Below are 22,513 nucleotides of genomic sequence, written 5' to 3' on the forward strand. Positions count from 1 at the left end.
GACTGGGAGGCAGCGCATTGGTCACCATCAGGCCCCGACTCTGCCCACATGCGTCTCTGAAGCCCCGATTTGTCCACTGTCCAATTTACTGAAACTTGATTCGCTGTGAGGATTAGAAAGCTGCATCTGCAGGGGCCACTGGCTGTTGAAGTGGAGCTTCTCTGAATCTGCCGGGTGGAAGCAGATTGACGGACCGCCTCTTCTTACCCTGGGCAGTGCCCTCCTTGCCTGGCACCGGTTGGCTGGGCAGAAGAGGTGGTGGGGGTGAGCGGGGTGGGAGCAGTTGAAGAGGGATGTGGGGTCCTGGGAGCAAGGCAAACTCACCTGGGCACAGGTAGGGAATCAATCATTACAAGCCCACCACATGTAAGCTACTGTACACTGTCTCCAGCACACACAATGAGAGAACAGGCACACACCTTGAAACTACGCTACAGGCCAGTCTCCATTCAAGCATTATGGGGAGCCAACAAGGCTCAAGCAGCAACACACACACACACATATATCCTCTCGATCTCCTACCTGTCCTCTCACACACACACTCTACTGCATCACACAGCAGTCAGTAACTGTATACTGGTTTGTGTGTAAGTCTGAGAACGAGAGGTGTGTAACTTCTACGCACGGGTGTGTGTGTTTCCACATCTGAGCAGCTCAGCACATAGAGATGGTGACGTTGATCCCCAGGTTGCCGTTGTCAGCAAACAGGTGAGCAATGGACGTGTCAAACACCAGACAGTCGCTGTTCATGATGGCGGCCGCCACGCCGTCGTGGATGGAGCGGGGCGTGGCCTCCCAGGTGAGGCGCCGCCGGTTCCCGTTGAGCTCCAGGCGGTAGGCGAAGTTCTCGGCCTGCTTCCTCGTTCCGATGAGCAGCACCACGGCAAAGAACTGCTGGTGGCCCTCGTACTTCTCCTGCTTCTCCAGGACCAGCATAAAGTGGTGGCCGAAGCAGGACTGCATCATGACCCAGTCCACAGCCCCCGGCAGGTTGATGTCTGTGGCCAGGAAGACGATGTCCTCTCCCTGTAGGGTGGTGATGGACTTGTGGGCATGCATCAGGTGGGGCATGACAGCCTCCAGGGAGCCCTGCCACTTACAGGAAGCTCCGGGGCACGGGCAGGTGTAGGGACGGTACTCACACACTTCCTCGTGTTCAGGCTTCTCACTGTGGTGGAGGGACAACAGGCAGCCGGCTGATGCGTACTGGAGGGGGGAGAGCGAGAATGACAATTGTTTACAATTTGGTTTTAGGTATGTTGATTGATAACCTATTCTTGTTTATGACAATAAGCTTGAAGTGGAGTGGAGTTGAATGAGCCACAGATGGGAGAGGGAAAAGAAAAGAGATGACAAAAGGAGATGGGAGGGGGGGGGGGGGGGGGGGGGGAGAGGAAATGAAGGAATGATGGTGGAAAGGGAACGAAAGAAGAACAAATTGAGAGAAAGAAAAATGTGGGGGAGGAGAGGGAAAAGAGAGGCAGGGAAAGAGTGCAAGAGAGAGGGAACAAAGACATGGAGGAGGGAGGGGGTGTGAGGGAGAGCATGTGAAGAGTAGTAGATCAAATGAGGAGTGTAAGGAGTGGGGGAGGAGAAGAACATGATCAAGATAAATGTTCATCAAAAGACCCATGACATTGTAATATCACCAATTACCATTCATGAGACATTACTGTCCAACCAATGTCATGCATAGAAAACTAAGGCTATACAGATGATGGGAGCCAAGGTTGAGTGTAAATGCCAGCTGCATTCCATTTTTCGGTGAAAGTGTCAGGGTACGAGTGTGTGATGTGTACGTGTGTGGTGTGCGTGTTTGACGACGAAGCAGCTGCCTATAGATGTTTGTGTGTGCATGCTTATGAGCTGGTGTGAAGCATGCATGCATGCTCTTTAAAGGAGGAGAGGCTCAGGTCAATCAAGAAGAGATGAATTGCATGGCTCCAGTACAGAGCTTTCTCCTTGATCATCTTCGACAGGGAATACCAATGAAGGTCATACTGGTATGCTCTCCCTCCCTCTCCTCCTCATACAGCTGCTTAATCTAGTTGAACAGCAGCAGCACCTCTCTAGACAAACCCTCTGGCACTACTACAGCTTCCAAACACATCAGCGGAGATGTTAGGCAGGACAAATCTTAGAAGATTCGATGGTAATGAAACAATGTACGAAAGCAATGCAATACAAGGCCATTCAACTAAATGAGACACATGACATCGTTAGCAGGGATGTTTTTAAAAGAAATGCACAATCTGAATCATCAGCAGACAACAGTAAAGATCGAGTGTAGCAGGAGAGGAGAGACAGTATGGGAAGACATGTCATGTGCGTAGCTCCTCCATTTCTGGGAGTGCTGGGGAGGTATTGAATGGTTGGAGTAATAAATTGATTATCAAATGAGGAGGCGGATCTGGCTGTTTGGCCTTGATTAGACTGGAGGGAGAGGGCTTCTGCTGAACTAGAGCGGGACTCACGTCCTGAAGGGCTACTAAAACAAGGCCAGGAGATCTATTTGATGTCATTAAGGTGGATAACCTGGGATAGATAGACAACCTATTGTCTATGATGGAAAGCTTGAATTGGAAGTTCCTTCAGGAAGGAATTGAAGCAAATGTCACTATATACCCACGCAGTTCTGTTAGATCAGTCATTACTCCAAGCAAGGTAGGAAGGAAGAAATTATGCACTTTTCTAAGCATTCCAACAGGGTCTATGTGCTGTATCTTTTAACCTGGGATTGAAAGGATGGGAGCGTGTGAAGGAGGAGAACCGAGGGAGGATGTGGGGTGACATGGTGTGAGAGATGCTTGTGTTTTGGCCCCAGTTAACCAAGGTTGTGGTCAATTCAGAATTTAATAGAGAATGACTCAAATTCCAATTGAATTATTGGATTTTAATTTTAAATAGTAAACATGAATTAAAAGGAAATAGAATGCAATGAAATTCAAATGCCTCTTCTATTCTATATAAATACACATCTTGTACATAAAACATTTCGTTATACACATGCATATAAAATATGGTTGACATTTTCCAGAATGCATTAGTAACCCTCAAATTATAAATGGGCTATTCTAAGCACTAAGGTCAAAAAAAGTATGAACATTGTTTCCATATAAAAGTGATATATTCTTTGGTATCTGGAAGTGTGTCAGATACAATGAAAATCTCATGTTCTATGACGGAGTGGAATTTCTTTGAATTGCACTGAATTAAATTCTACTTCCTGAACCTCAAATTCTACATCCTGTGGGGTGTGGTCAATCAAGTCAAATTTCAACTCATGAGTTGAATGGGAGTCAATTCAAAATTCTGAATTGAGCACAACCCTGCAGTTAACTGCCCTAGGGGGAAAGTTTTAATATTTGCCCCATTAAATATTAATCTATGTGGCAGATTAGAGGCTTCCCACTTGGTGTGATAGCATAGCTATTGGACCCACTGGACCATTTGAGAGAATAGAAGCATGACCGACAAACCGTGCGTTATATATAGGGTAGCTGGGTATTAAAACCATCAGGGGCCAGACACGCACAACTGCAACTGTTTGGGTTAGAACATGTTGGTTAAAATCAAATACTGATTCCCGTCTCCATTAAAAGTTTCCCAATCATTAACCTAACAATGTGGTTAAACGTCATTCCATTCGGATTTTCAACTGGGCCTACTTGCAGTCACGCAAATTCCTCTGTATCCTCTCTCACCCTCCCCCAGACCAAATATCTGTATAGAAGTCAGTCTGTTTCACTGGTTAAGTCCCTGGGGGAAGCTGATCCTCTTATCCACCTTTATTAATGAGTGATTGACAGGATTTGTTGCCGTAATCCTGTCGGCAGGCCGTCTGTGATAAAGCTCGCTCCCTCCTCTCCCCTCCTTGATGAGGGGTGTGTGCGCTCGGGGGTTGGGAGGGAGAAGGGGTAAATGAGGACCTCTGGAAGAGTGCCCCAATGTTGCCAATTAATTTAGGCAAATATAATTGAAAAACCTTGAACAAAAATGGTCACATTTCCTCAGAGCCACCAAAACATGAACACACGCTAAACAACTGAGCAGCGTTCACATTACATCTCATGGAATGTAGCGTGTCCCTGCTCCATTTGGATCAAACCCCTTGTTCTCCTCTTCATCTCTGAATACAATAACAGTGATTGTACACCTTCTCCTACCTCCATCTACTCCTCCTCCAGTGTGTGTGTGTCGGACCAGAGTCATAGCCCGGCCTCTCTCTGTGGGGTGCTACAGAGTCTCAGGGTTTTCATGTCAACTACACTTCTCTACACTGTCAATGACATAGTGCACACACACACACACACAACCCCCTGACACTTATTCACCCACACAATTAAAACAAAATCTATTTAGCTCTCTAAACCAGGGAGTGAAAAACCAACTGGTTTGTTGGCAATCCCCTGACATTAACAAAAGCTGGTAAATTCGCCCAGTGGTGGTAAATGCTATTTTCTTCCTCGCACTTATTTTAATTAAACCTAATCTAGCCTGGGCCTGGGCTCTGGAGGCCTGCTAAAATCCTAACTAAAGCATTATCTTTCTAGTACTGGCTGGCTTGGGATAACTGCATGGTGGGGGCGATATGGCGGAGGCTGGGGGATAGGGCTAGCAATAGGGATGGGACTGGTGCTGGGCAGATAGAGATGGGGCTGAGGCTGGGGAGATGGGGATGGAGATAGGTCTACTAGGGTACGTGGGCTGGAGCGAAGGCATGGGGCCAAGGTCTAGAGCAGGGTTTCCCAACTGGCGGGTGGTTTTATTTAAAAAAGGAAATGGCCTGCGGCCAAATCTAGTTGATGATCCCTGGTCTAGAGAGAGAGATGGGGCTGGGTTCCTGCCAGGAAACGGGCCAAACCTTTGAAGAGGCACAAAGGTCAGCCCAGCCGCTGGCTGCTGAATTAATGAACTTCCACATTTAAGTTGCAAATCATGTGCAGTGAGCTTGGCCAGCGAGGGGAGTCTGACTGGAGCTGCTGGTGAACGTTTCCTAGACTTATGTGTTCACGTTAAATCAAAACAGAAGTTCGATAAACCGCCTTGGCTTGTATCCCTCTGCTTTGACATTCTTAAATGTACATATATTTTCTGAAATTCTGTATGCTTCTTTGTTGGTTTGATGACAGCTTTTGACTTGAGGGTATTTCCATCAAAAAGGAACCATGAGCTTCAACATGAAGTTCAAAGGAGCTTGTCGAAAAGCTAAAAGTAAATATATTTCTGGGGAAATTAAGGCATAGATAACATTTTCAACCATTTTTAGAATTTGGCATAATTAAAGGCTTTGATTTCTGGATAAACATCTGCCAGAAAGTCTTAAAAAGGTATCAGAAACACATCAAAACACAATAATGTTGACCCCTGTCAACTAACATCAATACATATTTAGTTTTGGAGAAGCTGTTTACCTTCTATGAGTTAATGAAATACTCTGCCTTGTCTCAGGATGGTTAGTTGGTGGTTGAAGATATCCCTCTAGTGGAGTGGGGGCTGTGCTTTGACAAAGTGGGTGGGGTTATATCCTGCCTGTTTGGCCCTGTCCGGGGGTATCATCGGATGGGGACACAGTGTCTCCTGACTCCTCCTGTCTCAGCCTCCAGTATTTATTCTGCAGTAGTTTGTGTGTGTGTCGGGGGTCTAGGGTCAGTCTGTTATATTAGTATTTCTCCTGTCTTATCCGGTGTCCCGTGTGAATTTAAGTATGCTCTCTCTAATTCTCTCTTTCTTTCTCCCTCTCTCGGAGGACCTGAGCCCTAGGCCCATGCCTCAGGACTACCTGGCATGATGACTCCTTGTTGTCACCAGTCCACCTGGCCGTGCTTCTGCTCCAGTTTCGACTGTTCTGCCTGCAGCTATGGAACCCTGACCTGTTTACTGTGATTACTATTATTTGACCATGCTGGTCATTTATGAACATTTGAACATCTTGGCCATGTTTGTTTATAATCTCCACCCGGTACAGCCAGAAGAGGACTGGCCACCCCTCATAGCCTGGTTCCTCTAGGTTTCTTCCTAGGTTCTGGCCTTTCTAGGGAGTTTTTCCTAGCCACCGTGCTTCTACACCTGCATTGCTTGCTGTTTGGGGTTTCAGGCTGGGTTTCTGTACAGCACTTTGATATATCAGCTGATGTAAGAAGGGCTATATAAATACATTTGATATATTGCCTTGTAATTCCATTAACGAAAACCACCACATATCTTTAAGATATTTTCTAATCTCTCTACCTCATGAGGGAGGATAATGAAAGTTCACAGAATTAACAAGTAATGGTAGACCTACCAATAAATTGGTGATTCTACTGATATACATGGTTTATTAAGTGATTACAACTTCTACCGTCCTTTCACTGGCATACTGTTTAAAAAAAGTGTTTTAATTTTATTTCACCTTTATTTAACCAGGTAGGCTAGTTGAGAACAAGTTCTCATTTGCAACTGTGACCTGGCCAAGATAAAGCACAGCAATTCGATACAACACAGAGTTACACATGGAATAAACAAAGCATACAGTCAATAATACAGTAGAACAAAACGTCTATACACAGTGTGTGCAAATGAGGTAAGATAAGGGAGTTAAGGCAGTAAATAGGCCACTCAGGCAAAGTAATTACAACATAGCAATTAAACACTGGAATGGTAGATGTGCAGAAGATGAATGTGCAAGTAGAGATACTGGGGTGCAAAGGAGCAAGATAGATAAATAAATAACAGTATGGGGATGAGGTAGTTGGATGGGCTATGTACAGGTGCAGTGATCTATGAGCTGCTCTGACAGCTGGTTCTTAAAGCTAGTGAGGGAGATATGAGTCTCCAGCTTCAGAGATTTTTGCAGTTTGTTCCAGTCATTGTCAGCAGAGAACTGGAAGGAAAGACGACCAAAAGGAGGAATTGGCTTTGGGGGTGACCAGTGAGATATACCTGCTGGAGCGCGTGCTACGAGTGAGTGCTGCTATGGTGACCAGTGAGCTGAGATAAGGCGGGGCTTTACCTAGCAGAGACTTGTAGATAACCTGTAGCCAGTGGGTTTGGCGACCCGTATGAAGCGAGGGCCAACCAACGAGAACGTACAGGTCGCAATGGTGGGTAGTGTATGGGGTTTTGGTGACAGCTCATAACTGTTTTCTTTGTCTTTCTGTTGGTCAAACCAAAAGTGTTTAAACAGTCAGTCTCGACAACCCTTCTCTATCACCCCCTCTCTGCCTCTCTCTCCAGTTAATGTCACCTCTCCCAGTTCTTACTGACACCTACCCATGAGCCCCCTCTTTCCATTTACTGTAAGCAGCATCCTCACCCACTGAGCACCGACCGACACTGGAAGTCCATTGCCATTGAAAAGTAGTTGAAATTTGGTCAGTCTACCCTGGCCTTGATGTTAATGGATTGTACCAAATCTGAACCCATCATAGACGAATGTTTCACAAGTTTGGATATCACAGTACAGTTAAGTGAGTAGAGCACAGTACTGAGTCCAGTACAGCAACTTACTGTACAGTGAGTAGAGCACAGTAGAGTAAAGTCAAATACAATAAAGTAAAGAAAAATAAAGGTACAGTTATTGTGTTCTGCGATGTCCAATTATGCATTTCTGTGTTGTACACATCAGGGACCCATGATTTAATTCTGTTAGCAGGTGTTAATCCACTTCAAACACATGGTGCCATGACGAATTGCAAACATCGCTGAAGTTTGAGACTTATCTGCTATCTGAGCAGCTAACCGATCGCTGCAGCTGTACATAGTCCATCAGTAAATAGCCCACCCAATTTACCTACCTCATCCCCATACTGTTTTTATTTATTTACTTGTCTGCTCTTTTGCACACCAGTATCTCTACCTGCACATGAATCACTCCAGTGTTAATCTGCTAAATTGTAATTATTCGCCTACCTCCTCATGCCTTTTGCACACATTGTATATAGACTTTCTTTTTTTTCTACTGTGTTATTGACTTGTTTATTGTTTACTCCATGTGTAACTGTGTTGTTGTCTGTTCACACTGCTTTGCTGTATCTTGGCCGGATCGCAGTTGTAAATGAGAACTTGTTCTCAACTAGCCTACCTGGTGAAATAAAAAATAAAAAATAAATAGCAGACATCGTATTCTTTCTGCAGACATCTTTGAATCTTAAGTCGAAGCAGATATTTAAGAGTTTCTTGGAAACCACGTTCGCATATAAAACTGAAGGGAGATTCCGTTACCAAAGTTTACATTTGCACAGTTCAACCACAAAATAAATGTTTTCAAATGTTTCAGTGTAAACTGTTAAGTAGTCCTTGTGCATGGAGTTGTATGGTTTACTATGAAATCAATGGTGGTTTTTTGGAATACATTTTAAAGTGAAAAAAACAGAGTCCATGATTCTCGCTCTTAAATTCTGTCCAAAAAGCAACACAGCCAACCTCAATTATAAGCTGGTCAGCAATCAATTAACACATGACATGACATGTAACCATCTCAAATTTGAGAAGATGAATATAAAACACTCAGTTGTGGGACCATTAACTGTGAGGGCATTGCTAGAAAATTAAATTTACGGACAACCTCCTGAAGCAGCAGTAAAACACTGCCAACCCCACCTCAATTCAGCTGAGAGAACCAGCTTCTCTCCCACCACTACCTCTTGAGATGACCAACTCAAAGTACACAAACTACCTCACTGGCTGTGCAGGAGTGGAACAGTCAGGCCTGTTCTAACAGTTAAAAGTTGTTAGCTACACTGAATTATTGAACAGTTTCTCAGACTAAGACAACGTTCACCTGGACAACTTCCTCACTGCTGTGCCGGGCTGGGTTGGTATCGACTGACTGGCTGAGGCACTTTGGAAGCACTCCTTCTGAGGTAGAGGTGTCTTGTCCTCCCTCCAGGATGTGTTCCATCAGGCCTGTGAAGTTGCAGACTCATCAGTCCTGCTAAGTGGCTACTCTTCACAAGGCAGCAGGGCTGGCTGGGAGACCTGGTCCAGACACTACAAGGTACGTGGGTTAATGGGCCTCAGACTAAGCTGATGGAAGACTTTACAGGTCAGTCAATGAGAGTCTGGGATCACAGTCGTGGAGTAGTGTACATTAGTGCCCTTTTAGTCGTTGTGCTTAAAAACAGAACTATAAACTAGAGGATGCCCGATTATGATTTTTCAACCGGATGCCGATTGGAGGACCAAAAAAAAGACGATACCAATTAAATCAGCCAATTGATTGATTGAGTGATATATATTTGTAATAATGACAATTACAACAATACTGAATGAACACTTATTTTAACTTAATATAATACACATAAAATCAATTTAGTCTCACATAAAATAATGAAACATTCAATTTGATTTAAATAATGCAAAAACAAAAGTGCAATATGTGCCATGTAAAAAAGCTAACGTTTAAGTTCCTTGCTCAGAACATGAGAACATATGAATGCTGGTGGTTCCTTTTAACATGAGTCTTCAATATTCCCAGTAAGAAGATTTAGGTAGTTTTTAAAGGAATTATAGGACTATTTATCTCTATATCATTTGTATTTCATATACCTTTGACTATTGGATGTTCTAATAGGTATTTTAGTATTGCCAGCCTAGTCTCGGGAGTGGATAGGCTTGAAGTCATAAACAGTGCTGTGCTTCAAGCATTGTGAAGAGCTGCTGGCAAATGCAGGAAAGTGCTGTTTGAATGAATGCTTATGAGCCTGCTGCTGCCTACCACCGCTCAGTCAAACTGCTCTATCAAATCATAGACTTAATTATAATAAACACACAGAAATATGAGCCTTAGGTCATTAATATGGTCAAATCTGGAAACTAAACTAACGTTTATTCTTTCAGTGAAATACAGAACCAATCCATATTTTATTGAACGGGTTGCAACCCTAAGTGTAAATATTAATGTTACATTGCACAACCTTCAATGTTATGTCATAATTATGTAAAATTCTGGCAACTTATTTAGTCTTTGTTAGGAAGAAATGGTCTTCACACAGTTCACAACGTGCCAGGCGGCCCAAACTGCTGCATATACCCTGACTCTCCTTGCACTGAACGCGAGTGAAGTAACACAATTTCCCTAGTTAATATTGCCTGCTAACATGAATCTTTTAACTATATATGCAGGTTTTTTTTAAATATACTTGTGCATTGATTTTAAGAAAGGGATTGATGTTTATGGTTAGGTTCATTGGTGCTACGATTGTGCTTTTTTCGCAAATGCGCTTTGTTAAATCATCCCGTTTGGCAAAATAGGCTGCGATTCGATTATAAATTAACAGGCACCGCATTGATTATATGCAACGCAGGACAAGCTAGTTAAACTAGTGATTATGTTAAGATGTATTGTTTTCTTATAAAGGTATGTTTAATGCTAGCTAGCAACTTACCTTGGCTCCTTGCTGCACTTGCGTAATAGGTGGTCAGCCTGCCACGCAGTCTCATCGTGGATTGCAATGTAATCGGCGTACAAAAATGCAGATTACCAATTGTTATGAAAACTTGAAATCGGCCCTAATTAAATCGGCCATGCTGATTAAAATCGGTCGACCTCGACTATAAACGGAACGATTTATTTCATATTGACGTTGACAGAGCAGATTGGAGAAAGTGAGATGGTGGTACGGATACTGTACATTTGTGTGTGTTGTCTAGGCAGATCCTCTGAGACAGAGCCCTGGGGGGGAGTGATGGTGGTGCTGAGGGGACTTAACTCCTTGGAGAAGACTGCATCATTAACCGCCATCAGACTCAGAACACAAACCCTGCTAGCTAGCCTCCACCCTGCAGCTCTCTCTCTCTTCTCCACGGATGGCTGGAATGTCCCACGAGACAGAGAGCGGGAGGGAAAATAATGATCAAAAGGGAGAGAGAAGATGGATGAAGTAAGCAAAAAAAGGAAGGAAGAGCTCAAGAGAAGTGCGAGGAGGGTGGCGAGATCAAGAGAATAACCAAGTGGATGTAGACGTTCCCTAAAAATTGAAAATCCCACTGAGCAAATTTCAGGTCTACTGAGCGCAAACTTGAACTTTGTGAAAATTCTGTGCAACTTCCAGTGCGTGTTCACAGTGAACACTGAGGCTGTACCCGCTTTAAGTTAGTTTTAACAGTGGCCAAGTAGGCTACTGTGGCTATTTGATCATAAATGTAGACCTAACAGAGTGGTCTACCATCATCAATGGAGAAAATGCATCCCAAATAGAAATAGCTCACAGTAGCAGCCACAGTGTGGTGTTTATTGTAGGCCTACATTCCATGAGACGTTTGAACAAAACCATGCAGAGCTTGACATGAACCTGTTGACATGAACCTACTTGTCCTTCAGACAAGGTGAGTGAAAATGTTGTTTGATGCAAGAAACCACTTTACAAAATAAAATGCATCATTCCCATACCATTATTATATAGAATCAGACAAATGATGCTTCCCTCTACCTATTTAGCTTATTCAAGTCCGTCTCAAAATACAACACGACCCCTTTACTTGACTTGATTTTCAAAGATGTCTAGAAATGTACACGGTTTGTGCTCTTGTAGGAAGCAATCAGTACAAATGATCTATAACTGGCCTAATTTCTTACACATGGCTACATGCAGCTCTTGCTTTGATCTCAAAACAAGCACATCTACTCATGACTGCTCATGCTGTAAACACAGTCCAGTTCAAAGTAAATGGCACAGATTCATATATGGCAATGGTCCATTTGCATAGGCCTTACTGCAGCTCTGATTGGTTATCCTGTGCCGGTCTGTGTAGAATCCTTCTCCGATGCTTTCTGCCTACAACAAAATCTCTTGCATATTTACTTTTGCATACTCAGTCTGGCATAGTTTGTTTTGGTATGTTGCATTGAAAGTGGATAATATCGCGCTGATTCGATCACAATTCCCACAGTAAAAGGAAACGTTGATAGTGTTAACTAACATGGAAAACTCTAGAAAGTTGAGTGAAGTTCAAGCTCATGTTTCTCTGCGGAAGCTGATATTTCTTCTGCGCGCAGCTTAGAGGAAACAGATGTAGAGGTAGACGGAGAGAAAAACAAAGGGAAAGGAAAAAACAATGGTGAACTGTAGAAGAAAAGCAAGAAGCTGGTGAGGAATAGAAAGAGAACAGGTGTGGTCCTCTCCTGTAGTTCCAGTGAGAGGCAGTGACCTCATGGTTCTCTTCCTGGGAAGCGTGATGAGGTCATAATGACAGACTACTGAACAGAGTACCCAGAGGCTCATGTGTCCCGAACAGTCATCCAGCTGCCGGACCAGGGGTGTTTGATTACCCTCTTGGCCAGGGAATGGGTCACAGAGGGCCGTCTGCATTCTCTCCATCTCCCCCCACCCCTCCAACCCCAGCCATTACACCCACCACCTCCTCTCCATTCCTCTTCACACACTAGGATCAATAGCAATCTGGCTAAAAGTTTGGGATGAGATTGGCCGGCAGTGAGAGACTGTCTAGTAATTGGGTTAGAGGCATCAAATTTCCCGGATTGAACACCACACGTTCCATTACCTGTTCTTCTCATCCAATTGTTTTTCCTTCAGTCACACTCTTTCCTTGGCTGCAATAGCAGGCTTCAAAATGAGATACAGCAACATTGTTTTGATGCCATGGTGAGAGGAGAGCGCTTCTAATTTTAGTACAAGACTTTCCTTCATCTGCTGCTGCTAAATATTCAACATCATGCAGAACAGAGGCAAGAATTTCATCAAACGAGTTACATTCTGGTGGTAAAAACAGTTCTGGGCATAACAACCCTCACATCAGCAGCAAGACCCCCAATGACAAACTCTTCTCAAAAGAATACAGAACTCTGAGGGGAGAGACACCTAAAAGACAGGGTTTATAAATTATTAATTGCTCTTTTAGCAGTATCTAGCTGATCTAAAGTGTGGTGTAAAAATACTAGGTTTAAACTGTCTGAAAGGTTGCTGAGGTTGTCTGAAACCTGTCTGAAAGGTTGCTAAATTAAGGTACTCACCTTGCGCCCCTGTTGAGGATTGGTGCGGCAGATTGGTCGAGTCGTGTCCCCCACCGCAACCCTGACTTCTGACCCCAGCCCAGCCCCTGCCGTGACCCCCGTGCTGACCCCGTGATGGCGGTGCCACCCCAGCAGGCAGCGCCACTGAGCCATCTCCCTCAGGAGAGGCAGGCAGGATGCAGGGCACAGCATGACGTGTGAGAATGGACACACACACACTATCCCTCAACCAATTTCACGCACCACTGAGTCTTTACTATACCCCCCCACGAGACCCGTCAATGACCGCGCTCTTCCTTCACAAGCGGATCCAATCCAAATCTCAATTCCTGTATACCAAAGTCCTGCTGAATTCACAGTCTCAAGTAGTTTAGGTGCTAAATCCCTTCTGCACTCTAAGGATAGAATACCTCTCCGGCTCCACCATAAGCCAGGTAAGACAGATGAGGGGCTCCACAGCTGGCCTGCTGGCTACATAAAGCAATCTGAGTATCAGTCCCCAAAGCACACTGCTGTAATGTAACGGCAGCCTGAGGTGTAAGGAGAGCTGCCTGCCTAACTGACTGCTCTAATGGTGCAGTAACGGCTGAAAATACACAAAGTCCCTAATATCGGTTCCACACAGTCAATGGTATGCATGTCTCTCTAAGTGTGAATGAATGGGTGTTGTGTCTGTCCGGTCCACAGTCACACTAAGTTACCTCTAGTACTCAGGCACCTGCCAAGCTCAGCTCACACATTTATTGTGCCTCTGACTGAACACACTGAAATCAGCCCAATGTTTCTCTCCTGCCAGACAGCCTAAACAAAGCCACGAGGAGCTCCGAACCCCTCTGCTGTGGGGGAATTCAGTCTCTTCTCTCTCTCACACAAACAGTCTGATGCGAAGCACACAGCAGCATGGATCCCAGCTGACTAGCTACCTCGCCGTCTGTCCTCTACCCAGAGAGAACATTCAGTACCGCCCTTGTAGGACTTCAGCCTGGCTCAGGCATGTGCTGTATCAGCCACACAGCTAAACACTAGCAAGCAGCATCTCTAGAGAAGATGAACAGACCAATGGACATGGAGGGTAACATCTGTCTCTCTTTCACTCGTTCCAGCGCTCCCCCTTTCCTGCTCCCTCCCTTCCTGGCGGTCTCCTGCTGCAGTCAAATACAAACAGCCCTCAATGACAGCTCCTCCTCGATGGCTTACCGAGCTAAACACACGACCAACAGCAGAATAGTGGCTGTCACACACAGCAAAAGCGCCTACTGAATCACCTGAAGCTGGACAGAGGAATGCCTGCATAACACACAAACACACTCTGCTGTGCTCTCCTTTCAGCTCAGCGCGGTGACAGACAAGGCGCCGCGCAAAAACATTCCCCCATCGAACGACTGCAGCACACACACGAATGGAGGAGGCGGGGAGAAACACTGCCTGTGTGTGTGTGTGAGGGGAGGGGGGGGGGGGGGGGGGGGGGGGGGGGTACTGTATTCGTCACGGCAGCATCCCTCCCTCTGCATATTGAGATACATCCTCAGTGTAAATCAGTTTATACTCCAGAGTTTGTTTACTGGATTTCTATTGAATGTTCTATATGTTGACTGTGTGTCTATTCAGTATGTACATCGTCTATGTCAACAACCCCTGGCCTTCCTCTCTCATGTTTTTCTTTGTCCTTCTCTTTTTCCCTCTGCATCCATCTGCCCCTGTAGGACAGACTGTTTGGACTCCAGAGCAGACTCACCATCCTCTGGCCTTTTCCTTGCAGATTGTGTGTGTGTGTGTGGGGGGGGGTGGGCTGGTTTCATTGATTCTGGCAGGTAGCTGATCGAAGAGCAGCTGGCCTTGGCCGAATGACTTTCCATTTCCCCAGCATCTGTTCCATTGTGTCCCCCCTATCCAAGGCCAGCCTCTAATACCTCCCTCAACGGGATGTGGATGAGATGCCGGAGGTACATGTATGCGTGTGCACTTGTGTCTGGAGGCTAGGGACACACCTCAGTCTAAAAACAACAGATTCAGCAGCAGGTCCTGCCAGAGGAGAGGTTCTGCAAATGCAATGACTTCAGAACACCCACCACCTCAGTGGTATCAGGTGAGGTTACGATTAGGGAAAGGGAGATACCTAGTCAGTTGTACAACTGTATGCCTTGATTGCCTTCAACTGAAATGTGTCTTCCCCATGTGTCTTCCCCATTTAACCCAACCCCTCTGAATCAGACAGCTGGAGTCGTGTGATGTAATGAGGCACACGCATGCACACACACACAAACCCATACACTGCAGTGCAACATGGACAAGTGCCATGGACAAGGACAAACAGGATGCCCCTGAAGCCAAAAAGGACCAGGAGCCTCCATTACTGCCAAATAATTGATGATTAAAGAGTGAGAGCAAAGGGAAGGAGATGGGGAGAGCAAGACTAGAACAGGAAGGGAAAGTACTCCCTGTATATTAGCTTCATCCTTCTGGATTTTATTTCTCCTGTTGCTATTTCTATAATTTTTTCTTTCACTCCGCATCATTGGAAGGGCTCGTGAGCAAGCATTTCACGGTCAAGTCTACTCCCGTTGTATTTGACGCGTGTGACAAATAACATTTCATTTGAAAGAGAGAATGAGGCCTTTTGCCAGGTCATTATTGTAAATAAGAATTTGTTCTTAACCGACTTGGCTAGTTAAATAAAAGGTTAAATCAATAGATAAATAAATGATAAATGAGTGATAGTGAATGAGGAAATAACAAGAAAAAGCATGAGAGAGAGGAAGAGAATGACGAGTGAGAAAAGGCATGATTAAAAGACCCACATCGCGCAGAGACAGACGGGTGCTCAGTGTTCTTAATCACCAGGCAATTCAATTCAGTGCTGACGGGTTTATGGTGCAGTCAGGTGTGAATGACTCCTCACACAGGAGAGAGGGAGGAGGAGGAGTAGAGATAAGGGGAAGGAGAGGAAGGAAGACTAGAGGACACACTGAAGATCTGGTCATTGTGATTCAGCAGTATAATAGAATGGGACCGGTATGGTGGTAGCTGGGCTAGGAGCTCATAAAGCAGATAAATCATGTTCTTTTGTTTTCATGATGACATTCATTCAAGTACATCTCACCCCCACTGAGCCCAGGCTGCTAATACAGCATGATGAAAACAGGTTCCAGTCAAATAAATCCCATTCAGGGGCTTGGTGAACACACACAGCAACCATACACACCCTACCGCAGTGGTCGCCAACCGGTTGATTGCGATCGACAGGTCGATCTCCAAGGCATTTCTAGTCGCCAAACATCGGTAAAAAAACAACAACGATAAAGCCTCGAGTTCCCCTCAAAAAAATATTTTTCTTGCGCAGTTGGCGGTAGGGTGCACACGATTCAGCCCTGCGTGTTCTGATTTTTGAACCATTTCATGTGTCTGAAGGTACAAACTCTGCCTTCCCAGCGGGCCCGGAGAACCAATCAAGCGCACTACTGTTCTCTCCCGCGCTGAGACTGACCATCAGATGCAGGCACCATCAGCCCAGTAAAATAAAAAATAAAAAGCAAATTATTTAAAATGTATGTTCACTCAGCTGTGCCTCATAAGTAATACAACTGATCGATTGCCGGTGTGATCAAATAGCCGACCAAAAAATGGTCAGGACAATAATGCATTGGCAGGGCAATTCAAGCAAAGCCAATATGCGGTGATAATGTATTGGGCCTGTGTGTGTTCACCAAGTCCCTGAATGGGATTTATTTGACTGGAACCTACTCCACAAACCTCATTGCTACAGAAATGTTTTTAATAGCTTCATGTGCCATAGGATTACATTTGTTAAGTCATGTTTTAAAAAAGTCTAAGCGGAAGATCTCGGTTTGTATTTTGATTCAGAAAGTGATCTTGACTCAGATAAGGTTGGTGACCACTAATCCTACCGCAAACATCAGTAGAATGAGATATTGAGATGGAATGGTATTTTTCAGATATACAAGACAGTTCTATACATTTATGCAAGGGAAAGCATATCACACTACTGGAACAATCAATAGGACAGACAGGTAGACATGTTATCAAATGGCTCCGGCTAGAGACTCTCCCCTCAGCTAGAACCCCAAGACCGCAACACAGAAGCACACGTGTCAATCACAACGCTAACACACACACACACACAGGAGAGCAACACTTCAGAGGGGGAGAGGGGATGGGGTTGGATTGGCAACCTACAGTGTAGGATGATATTTTCAGGTTGACTGAGTGTGAAATGTGATGATGGCTTTGAGAAGGAGAGCCAAGGAGATTCAGGGAAAGACTGAGGAGGAGAAAGAAGAGGAGAGCTGAGGAGATAAAATGCCCCAGAGTCTGCTCACGATCCTCTTCATTAAATCACACACTTAACAAGACTGCAGTAGTGCGATCCAGACAGCTAATGCTGGTTTAATCAAATCCCCATTAGAAACCCCCATGGTGAGACATCACATCAGCTGTAATAGCTAGTAGAGGTCGGATATACTGACTCGCAGGATCTACTACATCCTCCCTGCATTACAAACTCACATTTTATTGGCAATTCCATTTCATCTCCAAATGAGGTCTATCATTTTAAATTGATAGCCTAAAAAATAAACACTGCAGTTTCCCTTTAGGAGATAGTGGCACTACAGACAAGTTGATGTACAGAGCAGTTGATACATTCACTGAAAAACAACCACAACAAACATTGCACCGTCCTACTTCCTAACACCTCCCTTGACTTGACATCCTAACAAATGAAAACAAATAATTAATGAATAAAAGGTAACGCAAAAGTATACAACCAACAAGACTGCTAATACAAAAACAACCAAAGTAAGGAAGCAGCTCTCACACGAATAATGTAAAACACACCAAATGAACAGCCATTCCATCCACACCACAACTGAGCTGAACTACCATCTGTCATACATCAGCCCTGCTCTCTCTCTAACACATGTCCTGCTTTATCGACTAACCACGCCACAACTTTAACCACACTTCACACACACAGACTGCCTGCTCCCTCCCAGCAGAGGTCTCAGCTCGGAGGCAGAGGAGTATGCAAAGCAGATGTCACATAGCCTGCTTCTAAAAATAACATGGGGCCATAGAGGCAGAACTGAAGTGAAGAATCACATGCTCAGGAGTGACGCGCCAGGCCAGCGCAGCACCACAGGCCATGCAACCGCAAGGGGGATGCTGTAGGGTGGAAGGACCAGACATAGTTAGCATTTCATAAATAGTCCATCAATACAGACCTGACACATCCAATTAAAATCTGTACTTGTATTGGGATAACCAATCATGAAATAAGGGGAAGACGATTCTCGACCTGCTAACAGTTTTACTGCTCCTAAAAAGATAATGTCCCAACAACACCTGCACCCTGAAATCGAGTTAAGCTTAAGGTTTTTTATTGAGTGAAAATGCCAAATATCCTGAGTGGAATTAACCATGTTCGAGTTCCGCTCCATTCAAGTGTGTTTATTCAGTCGTCAACTCATTTCCTGAAAATGAGTAACCAGAACTCCCTAAGAGGATTTTGTTTTCTTCGATAAACAGGAAATAGTGCATATTTCCTGCTAAGACAATTGTCTCATGGTGTGTGTGTGTGTCTGTTCACATGGCCCAATGCCTGATTTCGACAAAAGCTGCAAGGGCACATGGGTCACCCTGCAATCAGCAAAACTGTGAAATTAGCCAGAGGCAGCAGGCAAGGCATCCTCACTCCCTCAGCCATATTATGGAGGGAACACACCTCAGAAAGGAGGGGAACAATGTTTGCATGTGTTTGTGTGGGAGAGAAAGAGAGAGGCTAATGAGAGAGAGAAAATGAATGAGCAAGAGTGTGTGTGTATGGGCTTTTGATCTGCTTCTAAGCTCAGCTGAAGTGTGAAATGTTGCTGATTTCTCATTAAAATCTCCATTATGAGAGTGGAGGGGAGTGGAGGTAAGTGTGTGTGGGAGGGAATGTGTGTGAGAGGATTTGTGAGTAGGCCTACCTGTTGTGTGTGTGTGTGTGTGTGAGAAAGAAAGAATATGAGACATTACTATTATGATGCATAAGCGACTCCTAGTGTGTATAATGATGTTTGTGTGTGTTGTTCCCCGTCTGCTGCAATGAGGCTCTGCCATTCTAAATGACTCAGATAAGGGGTGTGATTAGAGGGGTCCAAAAAGGTGTGCGTTTGTCTGTCCGCACCCGAGCGTCTGTTAGAATCAGCTTTCGTAGCCAACAATAAACCGTCAGGAAAGCAGTTGAGTGCCGGCAGTTGGCAGTGTGTGTGTGAACAACCAAAAAAAAACAGGAACCGGTCCAGAATAGATTGACTCCTACCGAAATAAACTGTCAGCCCATGCAGGCAGGGAGGCAGGCAGGCCTGGGGCTCAGCATATCCGTGTCTAATCCCATTACGCGGTTGCAGGCCAACGCTGAGACAGTTACAACACGAACACCAGGAGAGGACCTGGTTGGAAAAAGTCCAAAATACATCAAAAGTAGCTGCATAAAACAGAGCTCACTGAATAGAGGGAGGATGTCCAGAAGGACCATCAGTGATGTAGCCTAAACAATGAGCTGCTCCTGAGGAAATGGGCATGCATAAAACCACCATATAACACCTCTATGTGCAGTGGAGCAGTGGGCTGAGGCTTTAGAGAAGATAAACACAGACATTCAGAGGAAAAACTACTGGAAGAACAAGTGCTGTCATGTTTGGGTCAAGGGTCTGCTTAGTCCTGTGCTGTTGTCGGTCATAGTGTTACCGGTCCTCAGTGGAAGTTAGAGAAGGTTAAGGGTACTGTGTTGTTGGTACTACTGAGAGATGAGGGCTGAAGATGGTTCGGCTGACGACTGAGGCAGGGCTGGGAAGGACATGGCAGGGCAGGGCTTCATACAGCTTTCAAATGTTCGTCTCAGCAGGCCTGGGTCTCGCAGAGGCCTTAGCACCCCAACGAAAACACTTGAGGACATATGGATATACAGGCAGGTATTAAATACCAAATTACTGACCTTAGTCTCTTTATCCCTGCTTCTCTCTGACACAGCCTTTAGCCTCAGCCAGAGAATGAGAAGATGAAGCAGGGATCCCCTTTCAAAGGATTGTAGCACCACAGAGCGCCGATACATCTTTAATGCAGACACAATGCAATCACAGCACCATTAAGAGGCAGGAGCTACTGCCCTGACTGACAGAGAGAGGGAATACATGTGTTTCTGTGTTTCACACTACCATGAAGTCAAGCGATGGCTTGACTGAGTGGATCCAAGCAAGCATGAACGAGAGTAGTGAGAGACAATTTAATGGTACACATTAAGCCTCCTCTGCTCCATTTTGAATGTTGGAATCCAAAGGATTCATGACCCTCAGGACCCTGGGACATTGAGGGAGTTATTTTACGCTGGCCCAGTTTGAACCGGGCAAAAGCCTGTCATGTCATCAGTTGAAAGCGGGCAGGGAGGAGAGCCCTTCTCAAATCAAACAGTAAGGCATCCTTTTGTCAACAAGGCAGCATGGTGCATCATCCAGAAGCTATTTTCCATAAAATAAATTTTGAATTTTCCAACTAGTTCTCACTGGGAAGGCAGATAAAGCATATTTATCAAAAGCAATTATTTTTTGCATGGGAAAACACAGAATGGTTCCACATGGAATGCAATCATCTTTCAGCCGGTGCAAGACACACCTACACAGGCAAGATTAATCGAACCCCCTCATTGAGCAGTTAAGAGTGATGATATCACCACCATCTCAGCAGGTCCAATGAAAGGGTGTGAACTACAAACTGAACCTTTTGATTTGTAAAGGTAATTTGAGCAGTCATAACTGTGTGAATGATTGAGCAGATTTACAGAATGTACTGTTGATGATTCACAAAGACAATGACAACACATCTGGTCCTTATGACAACACCAGATACTTCTCTGACAATGTTAGTTCAGACAAGGGCTTCTTGTACTTTGCCAGGCCAGCATTCTTCAATGTTGTGGTCCATTCAATTATGGTCTTCTCTGACAATTACATGGCAAGTGACTAACCATGACGACAACACAGTATAGATCATAACTAGCTACTTCCCAGTAGTAAAAAAAGATTGCAGAGATGCAATAGTAACCCCTGCGTGGCATCAACGTCCAAACCTTCAATTCGAATACACTTTGTTTGCTTTAGACTAATTTAATGTAACGTTACCCAAGTACAATACACTGGAAGAGATCTGATGGGAAAGATGCAGTATGGAGATTTACAGACCTGGACCTTGTATCATCATCAGAACTCGTTTTGATCTAGTTACCGGAGCGCACGAGGGACTCGCACACACACTTGTCACTACGAGCTCTCTTAGCTGTCAATCGAGTTATTAATTGGCAATAAGTACAACAAGCTAGTTAAAAATCAGATATCTCCGTATTTCGGATTCCATGCATCTCTGTATTTTCTTACCTTACAAGGAAACGGTAGAGTAGAGGCAACTTTTTCCATAGCCAAGTTCCTGATACTCGGGGTAAGAGGGCCTCGACAAGTTGGACAACAACTCAGCTTTTGACGACATTGGTTGCAAACTAGATGCCCGGCCTGGCATTGCAGAATCGGTGGCAGAACGTAGTCAAAACAAACCGGGCACTCAAACAAGGCTGTAAGTTCAGCAGATTGTCCAGGTAGTGCTGCTGAGGGCAAGGAAACAACAGCGGCAGGTAGAGCCGAGACAGACCCGGCCACAGCTCCTACTCCGGCGGCGGCGACTGCAGCAGCGGCGGCCGCAGCTCCTCCCGAACCTCCGTGCTTTCCTCCTCCAGCTTTCCCGGCACCAAGTCCTCCGCCCCCGCCGCCCGCAGAGGACGGGTGGCTCATAGCGATTAGTTCAGTTCTTTAGGATAAACCCAGCGCGAAGTTTGAAGCCCAGAACACTGTTTACGCACTCCTCGGCGTGGCAGACTCCGCTCCAAGAAATCTACAAGCCCCCGGGGACAGAACATGGCGGCCTGTGTTTGACAGAAAGCAAGTAGTCCATTGGAGAGCATGGTTTGGACTGACAGCTTCTGCGCCAATTAGAAAGTGAGCCTGGGCGGTTATATAACGTGCACTTTCTTCTGCCCAGGCTTTGCTGGCGCTTCCCAGATCTTACAACGCCTGGATAGGTATTTTATGTATCAGTTAACCACATGTTATAGCAATCTGTCAGTCGCTGACAGTCGACGTGCCAAGCAACCAATGGTTGATGCATGCAACGCCTGAGCAGGGGACCCGCGACCGTAGTCATGGGGTAAAATGAACGTTGGGATCAGAGGTTTTGATAAACCATTGATCGTAAAATAATATATCGTGTAAAACATTTAGAACGCTGCATAATTTATTGGACAGTTTGAAGTCCAAGTTATTCATGTGCAATATGATTGTTGTATCCTAGTAGCTGGGTAAGGTTTGACAGGACAGTCGTTTCTTACGGTTCATCTCAGGATTATATATAAAAATAAAAAAAAGAGCACCAGCCTACTGCTTTGATATTCAAGTGTATATTGCCAATAAAATGATAATCAGATTGGGGAGCCAATAGACTGAAGTCTCCCTCTATTGG

The 22,513-nt window shown here is 44.9% G+C and overlaps 1 protein-coding gene across 3 annotated transcripts; it reads right to left on the reverse strand.

Annotated features, from left to right (window-relative positions):
• Positions 1-21,974, reverse strand: LOC110537410 (E3 ubiquitin-protein ligase Siah2). 3 transcript variants are annotated; one of them, XM_021623431.2, is made up of 3 exons: positions 21,382-21,974; positions 626-1,206; positions 1-324 (listed from the first exon to the last, which is right to left on the reverse strand). In XM_021623431.2, exons 1-2 carry the CDS (start codon positions 21,787-21,789, stop codon positions 655-657), a joined length of 960 nt encoding a protein of 319 aa, XP_021479106.1. In that variant the 5' UTR covers positions 21,790-21,974; the 3' UTR covers positions 1-324; positions 626-654. The 3 variants fall into 3 exon arrangements, with proteins under 3 accessions (XP_021479106.1, XP_021479105.1, XP_021479107.1); XM_021623430.2 differs by having other exon boundaries at positions 1-1,206; XM_021623432.2 differs by lacking the exon at positions 21,382-21,974 and adding an exon at positions 12,956-14,321 and having other exon boundaries at positions 1-1,206.
• Between the last annotated feature and the right edge of the window lie 539 nt (positions 21,975-22,513).

Source organism: Oncorhynchus mykiss, chromosome 12 (assembly GCF_013265735.2).
Source record: "Oncorhynchus mykiss isolate Arlee chromosome 12, USDA_OmykA_1.1, whole genome shotgun sequence".
Classification (NCBI taxonomy): Eukaryota; Metazoa; Chordata; class Actinopteri; order Salmoniformes; family Salmonidae; genus Oncorhynchus; species Oncorhynchus mykiss.

Bases quoted from the DNA above. Each gene is read 5' to 3' on its own strand.
- LOC110537410 (XM_021623431.2), bottom strand. From the start codon at position 21,789: ATGAGCCACCCGTCCTCTGCGGGCGGCGGGGGCGGAGGACTTGGTGCC. The intron at 1,207-21,381 runs GTAAGAAAATAC...TCCCCCCTCCAG, and splicing joins CTCTACCGTTTCCTTGTAAG to TACGCATCAGCCGGCTGCCT.